The sequence below is a fragment of the Trichomycterus rosablanca genome, chromosome 8 (assembly GCF_030014385.1).
Source record: "Trichomycterus rosablanca isolate fTriRos1 chromosome 8, fTriRos1.hap1, whole genome shotgun sequence".
Lineage (NCBI taxonomy): Eukaryota > Metazoa > Chordata > Actinopteri > Siluriformes > Trichomycteridae > Trichomycterus > Trichomycterus rosablanca.
This window is the reverse complement of record NC_085995.1, coordinates 25,182,419-25,208,280: the sequence shown is the minus strand read 5'-3', so window position 1 is coordinate 25,208,280 and position 25,862 is coordinate 25,182,419. Positions and strand designations below refer to the sequence as shown.

Sequence of the window (25,862 nt, the reverse complement as noted above, 5' to 3'; positions counted from 1 at the left end):
GTAGCTTTACCTCATTGGATGAGGCGAATGGTAGCCTGTAGCCGTCCCTGACCAGACAGGGTGTCCTGCAACCAGCAGAGGCTTCCATAATGCACTAAGAAATGGATATACGGATTGGATCAATGCGGAAGAGTCCCGAATAAACCAGTGACCCATGGGTCTTTCTCAACCCAAAACATAAGTGCAGCCCTCACCTTTCCCTGTACTTTTATCACATATAGTTTTACAAGGCTGACCGAGACTGGAGTAGATAATGGTAAATTAATACAATAATCACGATGACATTCACAGTCCAGAACACTTAAGTACTCTTAATATTCACTGACATCCTGTAAAGTATGTATTCCTTCCTTGCTCAGTGTTTCCAGGATAGGGTGTAGATTCACAGAGACCCTAACAGGATAACATAGTCACTGAAGATAAATTAATAAATAAACTTTATTTTTACTGTTATTTTAGGCCTACAAGAATAATATTTTAAGCTACAGCATAACTGTTGATTATAATTCTACAGAGGGGAGACTGTAGAAGCACTAAAATACAATAAAAAATAAACCTGGTACTGAACACAACAATAAAAATGTCTGTTTGTGTGTAGAGTGTAACGTATATGATATATTTATAACTACAGTGTATCACAAAAGTGAGTACACCCCTCACATTTCTGCAGATATTTAAGTATATCTTTTCATGGGACAACACTGACAAAATGACACTTTGACACAATGAAAAGTAGTCTGTGTGCAGCTTATATAACAGTGTAAATTTATTCTTCCCTCAAAATAACTCAATATACAGCCATTAATGTCTAAACCACCGGCAACAAAAGTGAGTACACCCCTAAGAGACTACACCCCTAAATGTTCAAATTGAGCACTGCTTGTCATTTTCCCTCAAAAATGTCATGTGACTCGTTAGTGTTACTAGGTCTCAGGTGTGCATAGGGAGCAGGTGTGTTCAATTTAGTAGTACAGCTCTCACACTCTCTCATACTGGTCACTGAAAGTTCCAACATGGCACCTCATGGCAAAGAACTCTCTGAGGATCTTAAAAGACGAATTGTTGCGCTACAAGAAGATTGCCAACACCCTGAAACTGAGCTGCAGCACAGTGGCCAAGATCATCCAGCGTTTTAAAAGAGCAGGGTCCACTCAGAACAGACCTCGCATTGGTCGTCCAAAGAAGCTGAGTGCACGTGCTCAGCGTCACATCCAACTGCTGTCTTTGAAAGATAGGCGCAGGAGTGCTGTCAGCATTGCTGCAGAGATTGAAAAGGTGGGGGGTCAGCCTGTCAGTGCTCAGACCATACGCCGCACACTACATCAAATTGGTCTGCATGGCTGTCACCCCAGAAGGAAGCCTCTTCTGAAGTCTCTACACAAGAAAGCCCGCAAACAGTTTGCTGAAGACATGTCAACAAAGGACATGGATTACTGGAACCATGTCCTATGGTCTGATGAGACCAAGATTAATTTGTTTGGTTCAGATGGTCTCAAGCATGTGTGGCGGCAATCAGGTGAGGAGTACAAAGATAAGTGTGTCATGCCTACAGTCAAGCATGGTGGTGGGAATGCCATGGTCTGGGGCTGCATGAGTGCAGCAGGTGTTGGGGAGTTACATTTCATTGAGGGACACATGAACTCCAATATGTACTGTGAAATACTGAAGCAGAGCATGATCCCCTCCCTCCGGAAACTGGGTCGCAGGGCAGTGTTCCAGCATGATAATGACCCCAAACACACCTCTAAGACGACCACTGCTTTATTGAAGAGGCTGAGGATAAAGGTGATGGACTGGCCAAGCATGTCTCCAGACCTAAACCCAATAGAACATCTTTGGGGCATCCTCAAGCGGAAGGTGGAGGAGCGCAAAGTCTCGAATATCCGCCAGCTCCGTGATGTCGTCATGGAGGAGTGGAAAAGCATTCCAGTGGCAACCTGTGAAGCTCTGGTAAACTCCATGCCCAGGAGAGTTAAGGCAGTTCTGGGAAATAATGGTGGCCACACAAAATATTGACACTTCAGGAACTTTCACTAAGGGGTGTACTCACTTTTGTTGCCGGTGGTTTAGACATTAATGGCTGTATATTGAGTTATTTTGAGGGAAGAATAAATTTACACTGTTATATAAGCTGCACACAGACTACTTTTCATTGTGTCAAAGTGTCATTTTGTCAGTGTTGTCCCATGAAAAGATATACTTAAATATCTGCAGAAATGTGAGGGGTGTACTCACTTTTGTGATACACTGTATATGATAAATCCAATTTGGATTCAAAATTTGATTTCAAACATGAATAATTAGGAAACTTTTGGTTCTCAACTTTGGGGTTGTCTAAAGGTGCCAATGGTGGCATGGGTGCTATAAGTGTATAAATCATTCATTGTATGGTACACATAAATTATCTTTAACCACCTGGTGCCACATCACCTTTCTCTGATCGCTGTTGGTGGGCATGTCTAACCGGTCTGTTTAGATTTGGGTTTCTTTTCTCTCTAGAAAACCATTCCACAGGATGGGTTTAGACACAATAAGTTTAACTCTGCTCATTTTAACTCCACCCTGTCTTTAACTATGTATCATATTACATTTATATGGTCTGCAACTATGCACTTTTTTTTTCTCGACAAAAAGACAAAATGAACAAGGTCAGTACTGAGATAAAATAAGTAAAATATTAAAAAAATAAAATAAAAATCAAATAATAATAATAATTATTATTATTTATAATATTATTTATTTATTTATTTTTAAGAATTATAAGTTTCACATTGCAGTTCTTTATGGACTATTTAATTATATATTATTAATTAAGTTAAAAATTATGATCTTTTTTATTTACTTTAAATAAAAGGCATTCATGTCAACCTGACAATGCATTCGTTGAGAATTTCATTTCAAAACCTTAGAAATTAATGTTGACAGCCACACACACACACACACACACACACACACACACACACACACACACACACACAATCTCCCAAAGGTTGTTATTGATTGTAAGTTGTTTAAATGGGTTCTTTCACACCAAACCCCTCAAATCATGTTTTTATAGACCTTGTTTTGTGCCCTGAATTGTGGCTGGAGCAGAAAAGGACTTTATCTAAACTGTTCCTACAAAGTTGGAAGCATATTATTTAATTATGTAATTAATTTTATACACAGGTAGGAAAATGTCAGTCAATTTCTACTGTGTTAAGTTCCACGTAGAAAGAAAACAACTGTCTAAACAATGCCTGTGTGAGTTTAGAGCCGGGCTGGAGTGTGAGGTGGCTTCATAGAGTTAAATGTGGGACGTCCCACTGCAGGACTGTGAGGGGGATTTGACTGGGCCTGCCCACAGCAAATGTCTTCTGTGTGAACTTGTGTGTGTTAGTGTTAGATAGTTCCAGACCCCTGCACCAGCTGACTTCTCCCTGAGCTTGTTTGCTTGTTGAAGTGAAGGTAAGATCTTAAGTACTTTATCATCTGGGGAATTTAAAGCTGATGAGATAAAAATGACAATTGCAGTTGTGATTTTAGTTTGCATGAGGAAGATAACTGTCTTGCCATTTAAAATCACTGCTTTTATGAGTACTATGTGTATTTAAGTTATATGTCTCATCTAAAACCTATTGTCATGAATTTATCTAGACAAGAAGTACAAGTTTTAACTCTTTGCCAAGGAAGTAAATTTTACATCTTTGCTTTTTCATTTAATTTGTTTTATATGTCAATGAGCTTTGTGTAGGTTTGTTTTGCATCTGCATGATATATGTCCCAACATTTCCCAAAAGATCCATCAGAAATACTTTAATAAATGTTAAACACACTAGCCAGTAAAGTGTCTTTTCAGCTTTTTAAGCAGATAATATCTCAGTCCAGAGATGACACCCACTTGGGGAGTAGTGCAGTGTTGGAGCATTGTGTGCCACATAGGCAACAGGAGGGGTAAAAGAGTTGGGTAAAAGGGGGGAGGGGAGAAGGGAGTACAAAGCCAGAAAGATGGAAACAAAAACCAGTGAGAGAGGCAGAAAAAAGGAGGGTCAGCTTTCCCTCCCCTCCCAGTTACAATTATCAAAAGGAATGTGAGTTACCATGGTCGTTCTCAGCACATATTAACGTTGTACAAATGTCTATTCTTTTAACAAACAGCTGTCTCTATAGATACTGAATGGTCTGCAGGCTGATAAACAGCAGGACAGAGTCTTGAAAAAACAACAGCTCAGTTTAAATGCATTTGTTTACTTTGTTAATGCAATACCATTTGGTTAACACACTGTATTTTCCATTACATCACAGTCAAGAGATAAAATACAGTTAAAATCAAGTTTGGGACGTTTATGTCATGGTTGTCTTGGGATTTCAATTATTTCTGCAACTGTTTTTCTCTCTTTTTTTTGTCTATGACCAAATATTTGAAACACTTGCAGTTTTTACCACAGGGAAAAAAGCTTTTACAAATCTACATTCATTATTTTACACAATACACACCATGATTTTAGATTATTTATGTAATTATTTATCTAGTGGTGTGGAAAGTTCTTTATCATTATTGTAACTTTGTGGCATTCCAGTTAATTACTGATTGATTACCTGTAGTTGATTTTGTAAGCATATAACTAAAACCAGTTTGTCTGCATCTAACAAAACTGTTGATTTTTTGAGGTCAAAAACCAATGCTGTCTTCTTATGTTGAGAGAAAATTTGTCTGAATGGTCAGATGTAATTTAAGAACCACTAAAAACATGTCAGTCATTTATTTAACAGTCAAGCAAGCTTTGTGTCACCATGGGTTTATAGGCTGCCATGCAAGAAAAGTGTCCGCTTAAAGATTAGGACCTTAAAGCTTGACTTAAGTTTGTTGCTGATTACATAAAACATGTGCGATGAATTAGCAGGAGCATTGGCCATCCGAATTGGTGCAATTCAACAAGCCCTATTTACATAAATACAGAGAAATCACAAAGAAACAGGTTTAGAATTTAAGTTATTGTGTGTCAGTTTATTCAGAAAGCCATATACCACTATGTAAATAATTGTCATTAATTTCTTTTATGTCAATAAATGAATGTAGACAGACTTGTTAATATTATAAACAAGCTACAAATAGAACTAAACACTGAATTGTCCACTTAGTACACCAAAAAAGCTGTCAAACAGAAGTCATCCAGGGCCATCAGCTTTCTATTTGGCTTTAACTTGTGAACCAAATATTGCGTTTACTTTTATACCCCAGTGGTATAACGACAAACAGATGGAAGCAGCTCGGTCAGTCAGCTGCCCAAGAGCTGAGAAAAAAAAACACAAGGACTCTCAGGGTTGCATGGGAAGTCTGGATAGGAAAAAACGTTTTCAGTTTATAACTCCCTGAAGAGAAAGCTAGTCACATGGCCTGGAGCCAGACTGCACAATAGTACACATCTTGGTACATGATGTGTACATATACAGAAAGCATGCGCATGTGCATTCATCAGTGGTAATTTAAAAGGGAATAAAGTAAGTTATAGTAAAGTAAAAAATATCACTAAAGAGTGTGGATTAGCATGTGTTCTATTTTAATAACATGAAATTGATATAAAAGTACCACAATAACTACCATTACACGTAATCCAAAAAACAGTTTGGGTAAGTAAATTATGGTACAATACTCTTTAAATCTGTGATTCCACATTCAGTGGTTGTTCCCATTTTCAACTGACCTGTACTGTACCTACTTAACCATGCTAAATTTGGTTACCTTCTTAACCAAGGACAATGTGTACCACAGCGGTCCATATGGGTGGGGCAAGAAACAGAAAAATCCAACTGCAGTCTAATTACTATATACTACTGCAGTGGGTCAAACCAAAAACTGTTGTTGCTACTGCTGTTGTTTACACTTAGCATGGCATATTTGTTCTTAGCATCTGTTGGAGAATGCCTTCAGTCTCACCTTCACCAAACTTCTCCTGCTTTCACCTGAAACTGTATATAAACAATATCATATTAGGTTCACCACTGATAGCTCTTTATTTGTTTGCCTACTGTTTGTACTGAATTGTGCATGCAGTAAAACAGGGGGTTATGTTTATTTTGCCACATTTAGCTAAGTAAGGGGTGGAGGGCAAAAAGGTCAGGAATGTGGACATGTTTAAATGTAGCACCACTAAGGTTGTCCAAATACAAATTGTAATATAACAGTTTCTACACTGGTTACATGGTGCACCTCCCAATGGCTAGACTGTACAGTCATTCTCCCTCCCCCTTAGACCTAAAACTAAAACTAGATTAGCCAATTAGAAAATTAATATTCATTAAAACCAATTTACTCAGGGCACAACATGTATATAATAAAGGAATGAGGGATATTATGAATATTTTTTTTTGTTTATTAAATACACAAAATGCTAATTATATAGAGAAATCATGAATATTAACTAAATACAACTATTACATTAGAAGTAAGGTCTGATAATATTTAAAAAAGTACAAGAAGTCATAGCTAGACTGAGAAAAAGATGAACAATTCTATTTTAGTAACAAATAAGTCATTAGAACATTTTAGCCTAATGTCTGAAATTTGGACACAAATAACAATAATAATATGGGCATTAAATATAATTCTATTTAATCATTTTAAAGAAGTGTAGCTAGGTGACAAAAATACCATTTGGATTAACATTTGGATTAATTGGGTTTAACCAAATTTTGGACCTCTGAACTACGCTATTCCTTATTAAAACCCAAACAACCCAAACACTTTAAATACAATGTTTAGAAAATGCTAGAATATGTATAAGAATTAGGTCTTTGCCAAAAGCAGGAAGATTTACCTTCCCAGAGGCACTGGGGGATGGTATAAAGAGCTCCTAAAGGTCAGGTGACTTAGAACTCATGTTACATGGCTCTGCTCTGACTCTCTTTTGTCTCTTTCTGAGATTTGGGGGATCAGAATGCTCCATTTGCATATACCTTTTCAACTGAGGATTGGATTTCCTACTAAATTTTTGAATTCCTCCTACCTGTAGGCTTAGTGTCTGAGGATTAATTGTAAATTGCAGAAAAATAGTGGTTGAGGCATCCATTGTGCTATAGTATCTTTATTTCCATTAGCATAGATGGATTTTTTAACACTGTGCTTTATTTTATTTCTGTGCAGTGTCTTGCTGCTGTATTTATTCAGTCAATACATCTTTGACCAGAACAGAGCAGTAATTGCTTGGTAATGTATAGGCGGCTTGCTGAGTGTTTTCCTGTCCTGTAGATCAAATCCCAAAACTAAACACAGGTGCAAAACTGGCCACCAGTTATGATGATTGATGTTTATTAGGGAGAGTAAATGAGCATTTAATGTGTAGTAGTTAAGCTATTATTGTGGTTGTGTTAATGGTCATAATCACAGTTAAATAAATAATAATGGCTTTATCCGGGAAAGTGTGATTCCATTAACAAGAAAATGGTTATTAATTCTTTCAGTTTGTTCGTCCAGGTGTGTTTTCATTTATTAAGTGAAGCTCTAAAAGCCTGGCTCTTTTTGAGACCTACAGAACAATAAACATAATATTCTGATTAGGGTTCCGGTGCTTCCATTTCACCATAGCCATTCCATTTACTTGCATGTTTTCGAGAGGTGAAAGGAAACTGTGGTACCAAACTTCCTACCTTTCCTGAATAATTTCCACGTTCACAGAACAAACATGTTTATTTACACACTGGTGTGTCTTCTCGTTTTGCACTGGAACCGAGGAACATTTTTTTGGCTCAGCACTGGGAAAAAGTGACACCAGTTATTTGTAGACTTGCTATTTTTCCAGATGTTAGCTTACTCTACCTGTTTAAGTCCCCTAATTTTGACCTTCTTTCAAAACGTGCTTTGAAAAAGTAAAGCTTCTGTTTTCACCTCACAACTTGCTTACATAACAAACATCTAAGTCAAATAGTATAGGAAAAAAGACATCATTTATGCTACTGCCACCCCTAATTTTAAGCCTGTTTGAGTATAAGCACAACTTTCCAAATAAAACAGGTTGCTTCAGTGTTGCATAAGTAACTCGGACAAACTAACAGACGCTTGCCTCACCTTTCCAAGCTCCCCTCTTTAAAGCTTGTACTCTTCTAAACATGAAAAAACACCTGGTGGTGCCTTTGTGTTTTTCCACAACCAAGTCCTTTAGCTGATATCAATCCCTGAGCACTTTATCCTCATTAATAATGACATTAAAGGGGAACAGGCCGGGTCTGGGCTTGTTTTGGGCTTGGATGGCCTGAAGAAACAAAATCACATCCATTTGGCTGAGTTTCATCCCAGCAGCTGCATGGAGGAATGTGAGACAGTGCCACATCGACACACCAGCAATCATCTGCATTAAAGGATTTTTCAAAGCACAGAGTGTTCATTATATTCAACAATGTCAATTATAGGCTACTTCCTAGACGTTCATTACAGACTGTTTAGCCATTTTGGATTCTAGACATTACAACTAATACAATTACAAACGAATACATTTTTTTGTCAAATTTAATAGGAAATATTTCATAACTCTTTATCTTGGTGTATTTCTCTAAAGAATGTCTAACATGCTATGGACTATTTGTTCATGGCTCAGGAATTCCACCAGCTGTAGCTGAGAGATAAAGTCTTTGTTAATAGACGAGTTGTTTTCCAAGAGCCAACAGACCCCGTTATGAATGTTACAGTTTGGTCAACTGGGCATGAACACATTTTAGTCACATAATATGTATTTTACATAATATTCTTTTACACAGATTACACTTTATTATAATATGAGTTTTGTGTTGTTGTGTAGTGCCATCAAGCACAATTCCCTGTAGAAACAATGTTTAAAAAACCATATTAATTGTGTAAACAAACACCAGCATTAAGCCTTCAATCATTTTATATAGATAAATAAATAGATAGATATATCACCTTATTAATCCCAAAGAGAAAGTCAAGTATTACAGCAGCTCAGGCTTATATCTAGTTTACCAACTAATCATGTCATGTTTAAAAGTATTTACCTTACTCATTATTTATGTGTTTTCTTCCATTTTCTCCCAATTTAGTGTAGTCAATTTGTCTTCTGCTGCTGGGGATCCCCGATTTTTTGCAGTTGGTATATTGCTGCTCACGCCTCCTCTGACCTGCTTGCAGCCCTTAACGGAACCCTTTTCCACCTATGCAATCTGCTCAGGTCCCTCTGTCCGCCAGTCAGGGACCTTACACAACAATTGAAGACCCCGCCCACATATTCCAATCATCCCTCACTGCAGGCATTGCCAATTGTGCCCGCTAGATGGCGCCCAGCCAAGCGGTGGCAATGCCGAGTTTCGAACCGAGGAGTTCAGAATCTCGGTGCTGGTGTGCCAGCGGAATATCCCGCTGCGCCACCTGGGCGCCACAAAAACTAATTAAAAAAATATAATATTTTTGATATCTGTTAGGTACAACATAGTCTGTTAAAAGTAAGACCAGAGTCACACTAACTTAAAGTCACAACCACTCATTCAGAACATTAATTTAAAAATACATTTGCTAATAAAGAATCAGAAATAGAAGTGAGGGTCCTGACTACGTTTAAATCAGATTACATGACTGAGACCATACAAGGCTCCCTATGGATCTGAAGGCTCTTTAGCACAAGTGGAGGCCACCCTAAACCCCAGCCTCAAGATTCTCAGAGTTCCCTCTTTTCCTTATTCATTCTATAATCACTACTCACATTAATATAGTTGAATGCAAGGTCTGGACTAGCATAATGACTAGAGGGAAGGTAGTGGTTTTATTAGTTAGCTAGATAATGCAGAATTATGAATAAAAGTCTAGTAAGCCGTCACATAATAATGATCAGTTTTTATATTTTGGTCTTTGACATGAAATTGACACAAATTCACACTGTCTGGTCCCCTTTTTGCACATGTTAAAATGTTCTGTGCAAATGAACTGCACTATTGTTGAACTTTGAGACAGCTCGGCCAGTTGCTGAGTTGAGTGGGGGGGGGTCATTTTTATTGCATCACTGTGGATGTAAAATTGAAAAAGTGATAAAAAAAGATAATTTTCCAAATATTAACCAATTGGACTGGATAGTACAAGTGAATTTTTTTATATTAAGCTCGTCAACTGACAAAAGAGAATTCAGCTATGTGCTGTGGCTCTTAATGTTCTTTCAATGCAAGAAGTTGGACAGCTAAAATCAGGGTGGAGGGTGAGGTACAATGAAAAATGTGGAAAACCAGTATACTAACTAAAAACATATTAAGGGAGAACTCACAAAGCTGAACTTTTTGTGGCTTTAGGCTATTTAGCATTCAAGTCAACTACGGCTTAAACTAGAAGGCAATAGAACTAAAGAGCACAAGTGTACAGGTCTGATCAAAATGCCTAACTTACCAGGACAATCCAATTTTATTAGCATCAGTACCTCTCAGAGGGATCCCAGTAAGCAAAAGGTCGACGTGAGGGCAAGCAGAACACAGCGCTCCCTGTGGATGTTCAAGTCAAACAATCTGACTTCAGTGTCTTACCATCTCACCGATAGCATAAAGGGCACGCCTGATGGGAAAAGCTGGCTTAGATTCTATCTGGTTACAAGGATAAACCCTGAATAGGAGAACTATCGATTTCACAGAACAGACAGACCCGGGCAGCAATGGTATATGAGGTCAAGTGTTCTGCACTACCTGTGAATGTCAACTTGCATTACATGGCCAAGAGTATGTGGAGACTAGTTCATCACATTAACTTCAAATTAGCCAAGGAAGCCTTAGTGCGGTTGAACCAATTCAGCACAAAGCTGTTGGATGGAACTTATAATAGGAAATAAAATAAATAATCTATTCAGTTTGTGTAACCTACCATTAAAATACACTTCAGAGCTTGAAACAAACTTGATTTAATTGATTTAAAGCACCTGAGTGCAGCCAAAGTAGGGTGTCTATAAGGTGTGAAAGGAATAATGTGTTAAGTGAAGCTTTTTATTTGATTTATTGCAGGTCGAATCCCAACATGAGGGTGTGGATCGTCTTCCTTTTGTGCCTGGCTGGAAAAGCATTGGCTGCCCCAGTAAGTTTTTTGGTTCTCTCGAGTTGTGTTTCCACTGATAGCAAAATTGATTATTCAAGTCAAGTCAAGTCAAGTCAACTTTATTTATATAGCGCTTTTTACAATATACATTGTCTCAAAGCAACTTTACAAAATCCAGGACCAACAGATACAAAAACCCCTGTTGAGCAAGCCGAGGGCGACTGTGGCAAGGAAAAACTCCCTGAAAATTACAGGAAGAAACCTTGAGAGGAACCAGACTCAACAGGGCCCATCCTTCTTGGGTGGTCTGGAGGATACTTTAAATAAATACACGATTTACACAAATCATACAAACACAGAATTGAATGATCTAAAAGTCATACAGTGGTAATAAATAGATAAATAAACAATTAAATAATAATAGAGTTGTTATCCGCTCTAGTCTTCAATAAAGTCTGTAGTGATTTCTTGTCGTTGCAATTACTCCAGACCCGTCACATCTGACAGGAGCAGCATCGTTGTCCCGGCAGTCTCGACTTTAATCCTTAACCTCGGCGGGTAAACAGGTTTCCATCAGAATGCCCTCGGGGTAAAACAACAGAGAATGTAGTTAATAATGTACAATGCTAGTTGACAAACAGTTTTACAGAGAGTTTTAGACTCCGGCAGCCCTAATTATTACAGCATAACTAAAAGGGAGAGCGAGCAGGTAACAAGGTCATGAAGGCTTTCACAGGACATCAGCGCCCACCTCTCCTACCCAAACCAGAGTGATTGGACAAGAGAGGCAGAACGACAGCGACCCAACATCCCTGATCACCACAAGTTTCTATGACCAAGAACCCCCAAGCTCTGCGCCTTTGTCTATACTAATCAAAAGCCTGAGAAAATAAATATGTTTTCAGTTTAGACTTAAACATTGAGACTGTGTCCGAATACCGAACAGAGGCAGGAAGATTATTCCAGAGTTGTGGAGCTTTGTAAGAAAATGCTCTTCCACCAGCTTTGGTCTTTTTAATTTTAGGAACTATAAGTAACCCTGCATCTTGTGAACGAAGTGGACGTGCTGGGTTGTAGTAATTAATAAGCTCACTCAGATACTGTGGAGCCAGACCATGTAGCGCTTTATAGGTTAGTAAAAGTATTTTGTAATCAATGCGAAATTTAACTGGCAGCCAGTGTAGAGATGATAGAACAGGAGTGATATGATCAAATTTTTTAGTTCTAGTTAGCACTCGAGCTGCTGCATTTTGAACTAACTGGAGTTTGTTTAAGGATCTACCAGAGCATCCAGTTAGAAGAGCATTACAATAATCTAACCGAGAAGTTATAAACGCATGGATCAGTTTTTCGGCGTCATTAACAGATAGTATATTTCTTATTTTAGAGATATTACGCAAATGATAGAAAGCAACTCTAGTAATATTATTAATGTGTGTATCAAAGGAGAGATCTGAATCTATTGTGACACCTAAGTTTTTTACATCTGGGCTGGGAGTAACAGAGAACGTGTTTAAGTTTAGCACCAGGTTAGACAACTTGTCTCTTGCAGCTTTAGAGCCAACAAGTAAAACCTCAGTTTTATCTGAATTAAGTAAAAGAAAATTACACGACATCCAGTTTTTTATGTCGTTTACACAATCTTCTATCTTACTGATTGTGTCAGTATCATTTGGTTTGGCTGATATATACAGCTGTGTGTCATCTGCATAGCAGTGAAAGTTTATGCCATGTTTATGAATAATTTCACCTAGTGGAAGCATATAGAGTGTAAATAATAGCGGTCCAAGTACCGACCCCTGTGGAACACCACACTTTACTTTTGTAGTTTCTGAGCATTTATTATTTACATAAACGAATTGAGAGCGGTCAGTCAAATATGATTGAAACCAAGAGAGTGCGAGTCCTTTAACACCTACTGTATTTTCTAGCCTCTCCAGTAAAATGTTATGATCGACCGTATCAAACGCTGCACTAAGATCTAATAGAACAAGAAAAGAGACACATCCATTATCAGAAGACATTAACAACTCGTTAACTACTCTAATTAATGCGGTTTCGGTACTATGGTTGGGTCTAAATCCTGATTGAAATTTTTCATGAATACAATTTTCATTCAAATAAGAACATAGCTGTTTGGAAACGACTTTTTCTAATATCTTTGAGACAAAAGGAAGGTTTGAAATTGGCCTATAATTAGATAAAACATGTGGATCAAGATTAGGTTTTTTAATCAGGGGTTTAATAACAGCACTTTTAAACAATTTAGGTACATACCCAAGGCTAAGGGATGCATTGATTAATGTAAGCAGGGGCTCTACAATAGCTGGGAGTAAATCTTTAAGTAAACGAGTTGGAACAGGATCGAGTATACACGATGATGACTTCGATGATTTAATCAACACAGTTAGTTCATTTTGGGAGATTGGATTAAAGGAATTTAGTTGGATTAACTCGTTACTATTATCACCAATGCTGCTCGGAGTGAGTCCATACTTAACATTGGCAAGTGACACACTCTGACTCTGAAGTCGTATTTTTTCTATCTTGTCATTAAAGAATTTTAAAAAATCATCACTGGTACAGTCGGGCGGTATATTAGATTCAGTTTCATTGACGTTTTTAGTTAATTTGGACACTGTCTCAAAAAGGAATCTAGGATTGTTTTTATTTTTCTCTATTAGGGATGAATAATATAAAGATTTAGCTTTTATAAGTGCATGTTTATACTCAGTTAGAGCATCTTTCCAAGCAATCTTATACACCTCCAGTGTAGTGTGACGCCACTTACGTTCTAATTTCCGTGCTGCTTGTTTAAGTGCGCATGTGTGGTCATTGTACCAAGGAGCAAGTTTTTTCTCCCTAATCAGTTTAGTTTTGAGTGGGGCTACGTTATCTAAGGTTGTGCGCAGTACGGTCTCTAGGTTTTGAGTTGCCTGATCTAGTTCTTTAGGTTCTGATGCTGATATATTTGGTAATTCTGGTAGGCAGTTTATGAACGCTGCTGCAGTTGCAGATGTAATAGTGCGCTTACATTTAAAACGATTTGGTTGCTGTATATTATTGGACAGGGACACTTCATATATTAGTAGGGAGTGATCAGAGATTAAGTCATTCTGTGGTATAATTTCCAGGTTGTCTATGTTTATACCATAAGTAAGTATTAAATCTAAGGTATGTTTACAGCGGTGAGTGGGTCCTGTTACATTTTGGGAATTTTAGGGAATTGTGGGTTCCCTAATTTTGGGAATTCAGAATTTTAATGATTTTTCCTTACTTATGTTAATTCGTGAACCCAAAGGAATCTATGTCAGTAGAAGCAAGCTAAGAGAAGTAAACATCGAGTTATTTATTATATAATAATTATTATTATTTATTTTGCAGGTCGAGGAGGAGCCAATCATTGAGGAGGTAAGTGTCTTTTAATTTGGATATAAAAAATTCTATTGACATCATTGTGAGAATTTTCTCACACTTCCTCTATGGAACCAGATCCATTTGTAACCCACAATGATTGCAAAACACGAGTCAAAAGAATTCATCATGTGCTGCTGAGTTTTAAATAAATCCCTGTTGATTTTGGTCTACAGGCTAAAATACAGGCCATTCAAGTCTTTCAGCCATTAGTCCATCAAAACGAAAATAATAACAGTGACTGAATATTTCTGACACTTCTTCAGTAAACACAGAACACTGGATGCATACACACTATTCCAACAGTGCTGTTTTGTTTTTTCATGACCCAGCAGGTGGAAGTGGGATCCAACCCAGTTCAAGTGGAGACTGGAGAGTTTGACGAAGCCATTGAGGTTGTTGAGGATGTTGCTTCGGACAGTACGTATGCATTAGAATCAGAAATGAGTCTGTGAGTCTATGAGTTCTTTAAAATATGTAATTCAGTTGAAGTCAGTTGCTGTCATCTGTCCTCCACGTCACCTAAGTCAAGAAAGGATAAGAAATTATATAGCAGCAGGTTTATGAAGGCTCTGGTAACAACAGACTGCAGATAGGTTGAAATTAGACAGCTGTAATTATGAGGTGTAGTCTACAGTCTAGGTTTTGTGCCACATATCCAGCCCCATGGCAAACACATCCAGCCAATGGATTACCCAGTACTGGAAAGTTAAATGTAAAAAGGACGGAACAATTGCTTAAAGAAATACGTTTATATAGAAAATACGTTGTTAAAAAACAGCTGTTAATCTCTAACTGACTCTAAGCCTTAGGACAGTAGGACATATGTTCAGAATATGTAATAATAATAATAATAATAATCATCATCATCGTCATATATACAGTGTATCACAAAAGTGAGTACACCCCTCACATTTCTGCAGATATTTAAGTATATCTTTTCATGGGACAACACTGACAAAATGACACTTTGACACAATGAAAAGTAGTCTGTGTGCAGCTTATATAACAGTGTAAATTTATTCTTCCCTCAAAATAACTCAATATACAGCCATTAATGTCTAAACCACCGGCAACAAAAGTGAGTACACCCCTAAGAGACTACACCCCTAAATGTCCAAATTGAGCACTGCTTGTCATTTTCCCTCCAAAATGTCATGTGATTTGTTAGTGTTACTAGGTCTCAGGTGTGCATAGGGAGCAGGTGTGTTCAATTTAGTAGTACAGCTCTCACACTCTCTCATACTGGTCACTGAAAGTTCCAACATGGCACCTCATGGCAAAGAACTCTCTGAGGATCTTAAAAGACGAATTGTTGCGCTACATGAAGATGGCCAAGGCTACAAGAAGATGCCAACACCCTGAAACTGAGCTGCAGCACAGTGGCCAAGATCATCCAGCGTTTTAAAAGAGCAGGGTCCACTCAGAACAGACCTCGCGTCGGTCGTCCAAAGAAGCTGAGTGCCCGTGCTCAGCGTCACATCCAACTGCTGTCTTTGAAAGATAGGCGCAGGAGTGCTGTCAGCATTGCTGCAGAGATTGAAAAGGTGGGGGGTCAGCCTGTCAGTGCTCAGACCATACGCCGCACACTACATCAAATTGGTCTGCATGGCTGTCACCCCAGAAGGAAGCCTCTTCTGAAGTCTCTACACAAGAAAGCCTGCAAACAGTTTGCTGAAGACATGTCAACAAAGGACATGGATTACTGGAACCATGTCCTATGGTCTGATGAGACCAAGATTAATTTGTTTGGTTCAGATGGTCTCGAGCATGTGTGGCGGCAATCAGGTGAGGAGTACAAAGATAAGTGTGTCATGCCTACAGTCAAGCATGGTGGTGGGAATGCCATGGTCTGGGGCTGCATGAGTGCAGCAGGTGTTGGGGAGTTACATTTCATTGAGGGACACATGAACTCCAATATGTACTGTGAAATACTGAAGCAGAGCATGATCCCCTCCCTCCGGAAACTGGGTCGCAGGGCAGTGTTCCAGCATGATAATGACCCCAAACACACCTCTAAGACGACCACTGCTTTATTGAAGAGGCTGAGGGTAAAGGTGATGGACTGGCCAAGCATGTCTCCAGACCTAAACCCAATAGAACATCTTTGGGGCATCCTCAAGCGGAAGGTGGAGGAGCGCAAAGTCTCGAATATCCGCCAGCTCCGTGATGTCGTCATGGAGGAGTGGAAAAGCATTCCAGTGGCAACCTGTGAAGCTCTGGTAAACTCCATGCCCAGGAGAGTTAAGGCAGTTCTGGGAAATAATGGTGGCCACACAAAATATTGACACTTCAGGAACTTTCACTAAGGGGTGTACTCACTTTTGTTGCCGGTGGTTTAGACATTAATGGCTGTATATTGAGTTATTTTGAGGGAAGAATAAATTTACACTGTTATATAAGCTGCACACAGACTACTTTTCATTGTGTCAAAGTGTCATTTTGTCAGTGTTGTCCCATGAAAAGATATACTTAAATATCTGCAGAAATGTGAGGGGTGTACTCACTTTTGTGATACACTGTATATATATATATATATATATATATATATATATATATATATATATATATATATACAGTGTATCACAAAAGTGAGTACACCCCTCACATTTCTGCAAATATTTCATTATATCTTTTCATGGGACAACACTATAGACATGAAACTTGGATATAACTTAGAGTAGTCAGTGTACAGCTTGTATAGCAGTGTAGATTTACTGTCTTCTGAAAATAACTCAACACACAGCCATTAATGTCTAAATGGCTGGCAACATAAGTGAGTACACCCCACAGTGAACATGTCCAAATTGTGCCCAAAGTGTCAATATTTTGTGTGACCACCATTATTATCCAGCACTGCCTTAACCTTCCTGGGCATGGAATTCACCAGAGCTGCACAGGTTGCTACTGGAATCCTCTTCCACTCCTCCATGATGACATCACGGAGCTGGTGGATGTTAGACACCTTGAACTCCTCCACCTTCCACTTGAGGATGCGCCACAGGTGCTCAATTGGGTTTAGTCCATCACCTTTACCTCCGGCTTCCTCAGCAAGGCAGTTGTCATCTTGGAGGTTGTGTTTGGGGTCGTTATCCTGTTGGAAAACTGCCATGAGGCCCAGTTTTCGAAGGGAGGGGATCATGCTCTGTTTCAGAATGTCACAGTACATGTTGGAATTCATGTTTCCCTCAATGAACTGCAGCTCCCCAGTGCCAGCAACACTCATGCAGCCCAGGACCATGATGCTACCACCACCATGCTTGACTGTAGGCAAGATACAGTTGTCTTGGTACTTCTCACCAGGGCGCCGCCACACATGCTGGACACCATCTGAGCCAAACAAGTTTATCTTGGTCTCGTCAGACCACAGGGCATTCCAGTAATCCATGTTCTTGGACTGCTTGTCTTCAGCAAACTGTTTGCGGGCTTTCTTGTGCGTCAGCTTCCTTCTGGGATGACGACCATGCAGACCGAGTTGATGTAGTGTGCGGCGTATGGTCTGAGCACTGACAGGCTGACCTCCCACGTCTTCAACCTCTGCAGCAATGCTGGCAGCACTCATGTGTCTATTTTTTAAAGCCAACCTCTGGATATGACGCCGAACACGTGGACTCAACTTCTTTGGTCGACCCTGGCGAAGCCTGTTCCGAGTGGAACCTGTCCTGGAAAACCGCTGTATGACCTTGGCCATCATGCTGTAGCTCAGTTTCAGGGTGTTAGCAATCTTCTTATAGCCCAGGCCATCTTTGTGGAGAGCAACAATTCTATTTCTCACATCCTCAGAGAGTTCTTTGCCATGAGGTGCCATGTTGAATATCCAGTGGCCAGTATGAGAGAATTGTACCCAAAACACCAAATTTAACAGCCCTGCCCCCCATTTACACCTGGGACCTTGACACATGACATCAGGGAGGGACAACGACACATTTGGGCACAATTTGGACATGTTCACTGTGGGGTGTACTCACTTATGTTGCCAGCTATTTAGACATTAATGGCTGTGTGTTGAGTTATTTTCAGAAGACAGTAAATCTACACTGCTATACAAGCTGTACACTGACTACTCTAAGTTATATCCAAGTTTCATGTCTATAGTGTTGTCCCATGAAAAGATATAATGAAATATTTGCAGAAATGTGAGGGGTGTACTCACTTTTGTGATACACTGTATATATATATATATATTATATAATAATCATTATAGTCAGTCACCATGCCAGATCTGGATCCGTTTTTGCACCAGATGCCCTTGCTGACACAACCCTCCAAAATTATTCAGGCTTGGGACTGGCACTAAAAGCACACCAACAAGGGCACCTCCCAATGGCTAGACTGTTTCAGGCCAGGGCCCCCTCCCAACAATCATGTCAGTGCAGATGCCCAACCAGCTGGTAGCACCACTAAGATTCACAGCCCAGATCCCCTGATTTCAAGAGTAGTGGACTATCAGACTTTACCATTGCACCACCCAAGTGCCCATAATAATAATAATAATAATAATAAAAAGAAGAACAAGAAGAAAAATAATAATAAGAAGAATAAGAATTATAAGAATGGAACATATCTAGCATACTTTACTGCACCACCCAAGTGCCGATAATAATAATTAGAAAAATTATAAGAAGAACAATATAAATAAGAATAATAAAATGAGCAAACTCAATAACTTTTATTTAGCCAGTAAGAACAAACTGCAGCATTTTTGACTAACTAAAGCTTATTTAAAGAAACTGCAGAAAAACCTGCTTACAACACTCCTCAATTGTCCAAAGATTTTAGTTAAAAGTGACATGTAGTCACACAGGTCTTAGTTTTAATTTTGCTATTTGTATTTCTTAAATGATGTGCAGTTTTAAAACAGTTAAAGTAAAAAAAATTATAAAGTAACTGCATCTGATATACAACAATGCTAATATATAACAGCTTAATATAACAATATAAAAATGCTTTATTATTACTACTGTTCTACATTTTTGTCTAGCTTTTAAATGCTGAGGCCACTTTTGTGGTACCTGTCATAATTTTGAAACAAGAAGCCCAAAAAGTGCTGACACCAGAAGACTGTATTAGGTAGCATAATACATTTCTTATGTCTTACAGCTACATTCTGCAAATCATGAGTCTGTTGTGTTACTACTATAAAATTACATTTTATAAGACCATAAAACTATATTTTATAGTTTCTGTAGCATAACTGAAAGATTCCCCCTATGAAAAAGAAGAATCTTTTAGTAGAAGTACACAGATGTGCTTTTATAAATGTTTATTATCTGTTGCAAAAGCTACAGTTAGAGTTAATTATAAGGGACAGTATTTTTCTATTTTTTTCTTTATTTTTTTTTATACTAGCTGTGCTTTCTGCGCCTAAGCATATCTTCTCCTCTAGATCCTTGCCAGAACCACGTCTGCAAGAAGGGCAAAGTTTGTGAGCTGGATGACAACAACGAGCCCATGTGTGTGTGCCAGGACCCCATGGCCTGCCCCGCCCCAGCCGGAGAGTTTGAGCATGTGAGTCTTTTCATTGTTGGCCTCAAATAAAGAGCCCATAATAATTATGTAATTAGTCACCAAATAGCATGCATTTGTAGAAAGTAAACAACTGAGTGGTGTGAGACAGAGGGTGCTTTGTCCTCTTATACCATAATAACTTGCCTTGCAGTACACATTTTTGTTATACACCGACCAGGCATAACATTATGACCACTAACAGGTGAAGTGAAAAATGCAGATTATCCCTTCATCACGGCACCTGTTAGTGGGGTGGGATAAATATTAGGCAGCAAGTGAACATTTTATCCTCAAAGTTGATGTGTTAGAAGCAGGAAAAATGGGTAAGAGTAAGGATTTGAGTGAGTTTGACATGGGCCAAATTGTGATGGCTAGACGACTGGGTCAGAGCATCTCCAAAACTGCAGCTTTTGTGGGGTGTTCCCGGTCTGCTGTGGTCTAAGGAAGAAACAATGGTAAACCGGTGACAGGGTCATGGGGAACAAAGGCTGGCCCGTGTGATCTGATCCAATAGACGAGCTATGTAGCTCAAATTGCTGAAGAAGTTAATGCTGGTTCTGATAGAAAGGTGTCAGAATACACAGTGCATCACAGTTTGTTGTGTATGGGGCAGCAAAAGGGCAATATTAGGAAGGTGGTCATAATGTTATGACTGATCGGGTTACATGTGTTGTTCTATCCATTTTAATGTTTGTAGATTTAGAATGTCCCTTTACATGTCTACTAACAATGTTTTAAAATGATGTATTATAAGAAAAAAGAACATACAATTATAATAATATAAATAATATAATATTATAATAACATACAGTTGATAGAGACATACATAAAGTAAGAGAAATGGAAGTACCACTTTGTCCAAGAGAACTTTACAGATTTAAGTTGTTCAATAAGATTAATGGGAATTATTGGGAACCAAATTAATACATTAAAATTCTAGCATATATATATATATATATATATATATATACAGTGTATCACAAAAGTGAGTACACCCCTCACATTTCTGCAGATATTTAAGTATATCTTTTCATGGGACAACACTGACAAAATGACACTTTGACACAATGAAAAGTAGTCTGTGTGCAGCTTATATAACAGTGTAAATTTATTCTTCCCTCAAAATAACTCAATATACAGCCATTAATGTCTAAACCACCGGCAACAAAAGTGAGTACACCCCTAAGAGACTACACCCCTAAATGTCCAAATTGAGCACTGCTTGTCATTTTCCCTCCAAAATGTCATGTGATTTGTTAGTGTTACTAGGTCTCAGGTGTGCATAGGGAGCAGGTGTGTTCAATTTAGTAGTACAGCTCTCACACTCTCTCATACTGGTCACTGAAAGTTCCAACATGGCACCTCATGGCAAAGAACTCTCTGAGGATCTTAAAAGACGAATTGTTGCGCTACATGAAGATAGCCAAGGCTACAAGAAGATTGCCAACACCCTGAAACTGAGCTGCAGCACAGAGGCCAAGATCATCCAGCGTTTTAAAAGAGCAGGGTCCACTCAGAACAGACCTCGCGTTGGTCGTCCAAAGAAGCTGAGTGCACGTGCTCAGCGTCACATCCAACTGCTGTCTTTGAAAGATAGGCGCAGGAGTGCTGTCAGCATTGCTGCAGAGATTGAAAAGGTGGGGGGTCAGCCTGTCAGTGCTCAGACCATACGCCGCACACTACATCAAATTGGTCTGCATGGCTGTCACCCCAGAAGGAAGCCTCTTCTGAAGTCTCTACACAAGAAAGCCCGCAAACAGTTTGCTGAAGACATGTCAACAAAGGAAATGGATTACTGGAACCATGTCCTATGGTCTGATGAGACCAAGATTAATTTGTTTGGTTCAGATGGTCTCAAGCATGTGTGGCAGCAATCAGGTGAGGAGTACAAAGATAAGTGTGTCATGCCTACAGTCAAGCATGGTGGTGGGAATGCCATGGTCTGGGGCTGCATGAGTGCAGCAGGTGTTGGGGAGTTACATTTCATTGAGGGACACATGAACTCCAATATGTACTGTGAAATACTGATGCAGAGCATGATCCCCTCCCTCCGGAAACTGGGTCGCAGGGCAGTGTTCCAGCCTGATAATGACCCCAAACACACCTCTAAGACGACCACTGCTTTATTGAAGAGGCTGAGGGTAAAGGTGATGGACTGGCCAAGCATGTCTCCAGACCTAAACCCAATAGAACATCTTTGGGGCATCCTCAAGCGGAAGGTGGAGGAGCGCAAAGTCTCGAATATCCGCCAGCTCCGTGATGTCGTCATGGAGGAGTGGAAAAGCTTTCCAGTGGCAACCTGTGAAGCTCTGGTAAACTCCATGCCCAGGAGAGTTAAGGCAGTTCTGGGAAATAATGGTGGCCACACAAAATATTGACGCTTCAGGAACTTTCACTAAGGCGTGTACTCACTTTTGTTGCCGGTGGTTTAGACATTAATGGCTGTATATTGAGTTATTTTGAGGGAAGAATAAATTTACACTGTTATATAAGCTGCACACAGACTACTTTTCATTGTGTCAAAGTGTCATTTTGTCAGTGTTGTCCCATGAAAAGATATACTTAAATATCTGCAGAAATGTGAGGGGTGTACTCACTTTTGTGATACACTGTATATATATATATATACAGTATATATATATATATATATATATATATATATGTATAGTTTTATGTCATTTATCTTAATGCCATGACAAAGTACATAAAACAGTGTTATTTATTTATTTTTGCTTCATTTCTACCAAGATGACATTTGTAATTCAAGAAGCACCAAAAATGGTTTTGCCAAGAACTGGGTTAAGAATGAGCTACATTGCTATTGGCGTGGACACCAGAGGCTGTTGTGGTGAAAAAAGAGACTAAGAAACAAAATTAAATAATATGGCAATGGACTGAGGAAGGAAACTGGAGCTTCCAGAGGAAACCCACGCGGACACGGGGAGAACATGCAAACTCCGCACAGAAAGACCCTGGACCGCTCCGCCTGGGGATCGAACCCAGGACCTTTCTGCTGTGAGGCGACAGTGCTACCCACTGAGCCACCGTGCCGCCCACAACATATTTATTGTCACAAAATAGAATTTAGCAGTAGAATAATTGAACAATTTCTATAGAATAATTATTTTATAAAATAATTCATTTAAATAAATAATTATTCATAATTAATTTTCGATTGAAATTAATAGAATAATTTCATAGATTAATTTATATTACATTCAGCTTTATGCTGTACATAGTGAGGAAAAATGCCTGTCTCTGCAGTAACAGCATTGTTAAGTAATAACCTTCTGCAAAAATAATGCTTTAATAATGTTTTTAATAATTCACCAAATTACAACTGGTTGTCACCAGACATCCCATGAAATATTCAGTAACAGTAATTAAAACTCATTGAGAGTCTTTCCTTCTTGCATCTAACAGGTCTGCGGCACCGACAACAAGACCTATGACTCCTCCTGCCACTTCTTCGCCACCAAGTGTGCTCTAGAGGGCACCAAGAAGGGCCACAAGCTGCACCTGGACTACATCGGACCCTGCAAATGTAAGTACACGTCACCGATTCTGGACATTTGGCGCAGATGATGTCTAACGTTCACGCCAGTCGTGGCAAGTGTTTAGCTAAGATTTATGAGCTCTAGGCCTAGAGCTTTTCTCACTGACACACACACACTCGCTCAGTGGGCAAGTCTTGGCTGGTGTGTTTTACTCCACCCCACAATGCAGTAAGAATCCAGCTTTAAATGTGGCTCAGCTGCCTGTGTGTACTCACCTGACTGTCTGGCCTGCAGGGTGCACATGGAGCTCCTGCTTAGATAAAGCAGTGCTACAAAGACACGATCTGAAAGAGAAAAACTGTCCTATTATTAGAACAATGGTGAATAGCAAAATGTTAGAGTAAATCACAGGTTGTAAATTATACTTAACTGATTTTAAGGTAATCACAATATATATTGTGGGGGACATAAACCCCCGCCCCCCAACATTTAGATATCTTAAAAATCAGTGATCCTTAAAATGATTTAGATATGCTATAAAATATAAATCAACATATTACACTCACTAGCTTTATGTAATGCTAGGATTTGTCAAAGTTCCAATCATTTGTTAATATAACAGGAATGTTTTAGAACCCCTTATCTACCCTCCCAGTAGATTTGGTCCCTCTAAATCTTCAATTCATGACTAAATCCTTGTTTCAGAGACATAAAACAGCCCCAGCAGAACAATTTTGCTGTATTTTTCTATATTTTTCTATTTTGTCCCAATGAAGAAAAATTCCAGCTTAGAATTCAGTTTAGCTGAAAAGGACTGTAGGCTTACACACCTTCTGACACATAAGACATTATGATACTTCTATATGTACCTGTGGCATTGCTGTTTGATTGACTGTGTTACATTTGTTTGATTGGCTGTTTGGTAAACTCTAAATGAACCTGACCCTAGAACCTGACCCTAGGGGTGCCCAGTTCCTGTCCTATAGCACTAGGGTCACGCTCTTTAAGAACTGCTCTATCACACCTAAAACTGGTACTTAAAATGCCAGTTACTCACCAATCTATGTTGGGTTGTTTTGACTAAATTCTGTTTTTAATGTTTTTTTTTACCCCAGACATCGCCCCCTGCCTGGATAACGAGCTGAATGAGTTCCCCCTGCGTATGAGGGATTGGTTGAAGAACGTCCTGGTCACTCTGTATGAGCGTGATGAGGACAACAACATGCTTAATGAGAAGCAGAAGCTCAGGGTTTGTGGACTCAGTTAACATTAACTTGATATTAGCCTATTAAATGACTGTTCTTGTACTGTATTAGGCAGCATTCACCATAAAACTCTGGACTAAATAGAGTTATTGGATTTGATACAGTCCTGCTAAATAGAGTACTGGACTAAATACAGTCCTGCTAAATACATTATTGGATTTAATACATTCCTACTAAATACAGTCCAGGACTAAATACAGTTATAAGATTTAATACAGTACTGATGAATACAGTCCTGAACTAAATACATTATTGGATTTAATACAGTCCTGCCAAATACAGTCCTGGACTAAATGCAGTCCTAGATTAAATACATTATTGGACTTAATACAGTCCTGGACTAAATACATTATTTGACTTAATACAGTCCTGCTAAATACAGTCCTGGACTAAATACAATACTGAATTTAATACAGTCCTGCTAAACACAGTCCTGGACTAAAAACTGTCCTGGACTTAATACATTATTTGATTTAATACAGCCCTGCTAAATACATTCCTTGACTTAATATATTATTAGATTCAATACAGTACTGCTAAATAAAAACTCCTGGACTAAATACAGTTCTGAATTAAATACAGTCCTGGACTAAATACATTATTGAATTTAATACAGTCCTGCTAAATACAGTCGTGGACTCAATACAGTTACTAGATTTAATACAGTCCTGCTAAATACAGTCGTGGACTCAATACAGTTATTAGATGTAAAACAGTCCTGCTAAATACAGTCATGGACTCAATACAGTTATTAGATTTAATACCGTCCTGCTAAATACAGTCATGGACTCAATACAGTTATTAGATTTAATACCATCCTGCTAAATACAGTCATGGACTCAATACAGTCCTGCTAAAAACAATAATGTACTTAACATTTGCATGATTTAGCAAACACTTCCAAAACCAACTTAATACAATTCAACCAGTTAAGAGTTAACTGTGGCAGCTTGGCAGTGGTGGGGTTTGAACCAGCAACCTTTTGATTCTAGGCCAGTACCTTGACTGCTGAGCTACCACTGCCCTTAGGAGGTTTTAAGACAATTTTGTACCTTGGCATCTTTGGGTCTTCAATCTATAACTTGTACAAGCTTATAACACTTATTGGTTTGGACTTTAAACACACCTCTGAATTTGGTGGCTCTGACATTTGTCAATATGCTAAAGACATAAATTGTTTTAACATAT

General features: G+C 38.8%; 1 protein-coding gene and 1 long non-coding RNA gene across 2 annotated transcripts in view; one reads left to right on the top strand and one right to left on the bottom strand.

Moving 5' to 3' along the window:
• The first annotated feature begins 3,363 nt into the window (after positions 1–3,363).
• sparc (secreted protein, acidic, cysteine-rich (osteonectin)) overlaps positions 3,364–25,862 on the top strand; it is a 24,431-nt gene continuing 1,932 nt past the window's right edge. Inside the window, exons 1-7 of the mRNA XM_063000609.1 lie at positions 3,364–3,447; positions 10,960–11,029; positions 14,375–14,401; positions 14,737–14,824; positions 19,791–19,912; positions 23,336–23,456; positions 24,525–24,658. Of these exons, the coding sequence (XP_062856679.1) occupies positions 10,973–11,029; positions 14,375–14,401; positions 14,737–14,824; positions 19,791–19,912; positions 23,336–23,456; positions 24,525–24,658 (549 nt within the window). The 5' untranslated portion in view covers positions 3,364–3,447; positions 10,960–10,972. The remainder of the gene's footprint in view (positions 3,448–10,959; positions 11,030–14,374; positions 14,402–14,736; positions 14,825–19,790; positions 19,913–23,335; positions 23,457–24,524; positions 24,659–25,862) is intronic.
• Positions 14,818–25,862, bottom strand: part of LOC134319433 (uncharacterized) — a 19,357-nt gene continuing 8,312 nt past the window's right edge. The window contains exons 2-3 of the long non-coding RNA XR_010013505.1: positions 23,685–23,753; positions 14,818–14,926 (exon numbers count right to left, since the gene is read on the bottom strand). This is a non-coding gene — a long non-coding RNA (uncharacterized LOC134319433). The remainder of the gene's footprint in view (positions 14,927–23,684; positions 23,754–25,862) is intronic.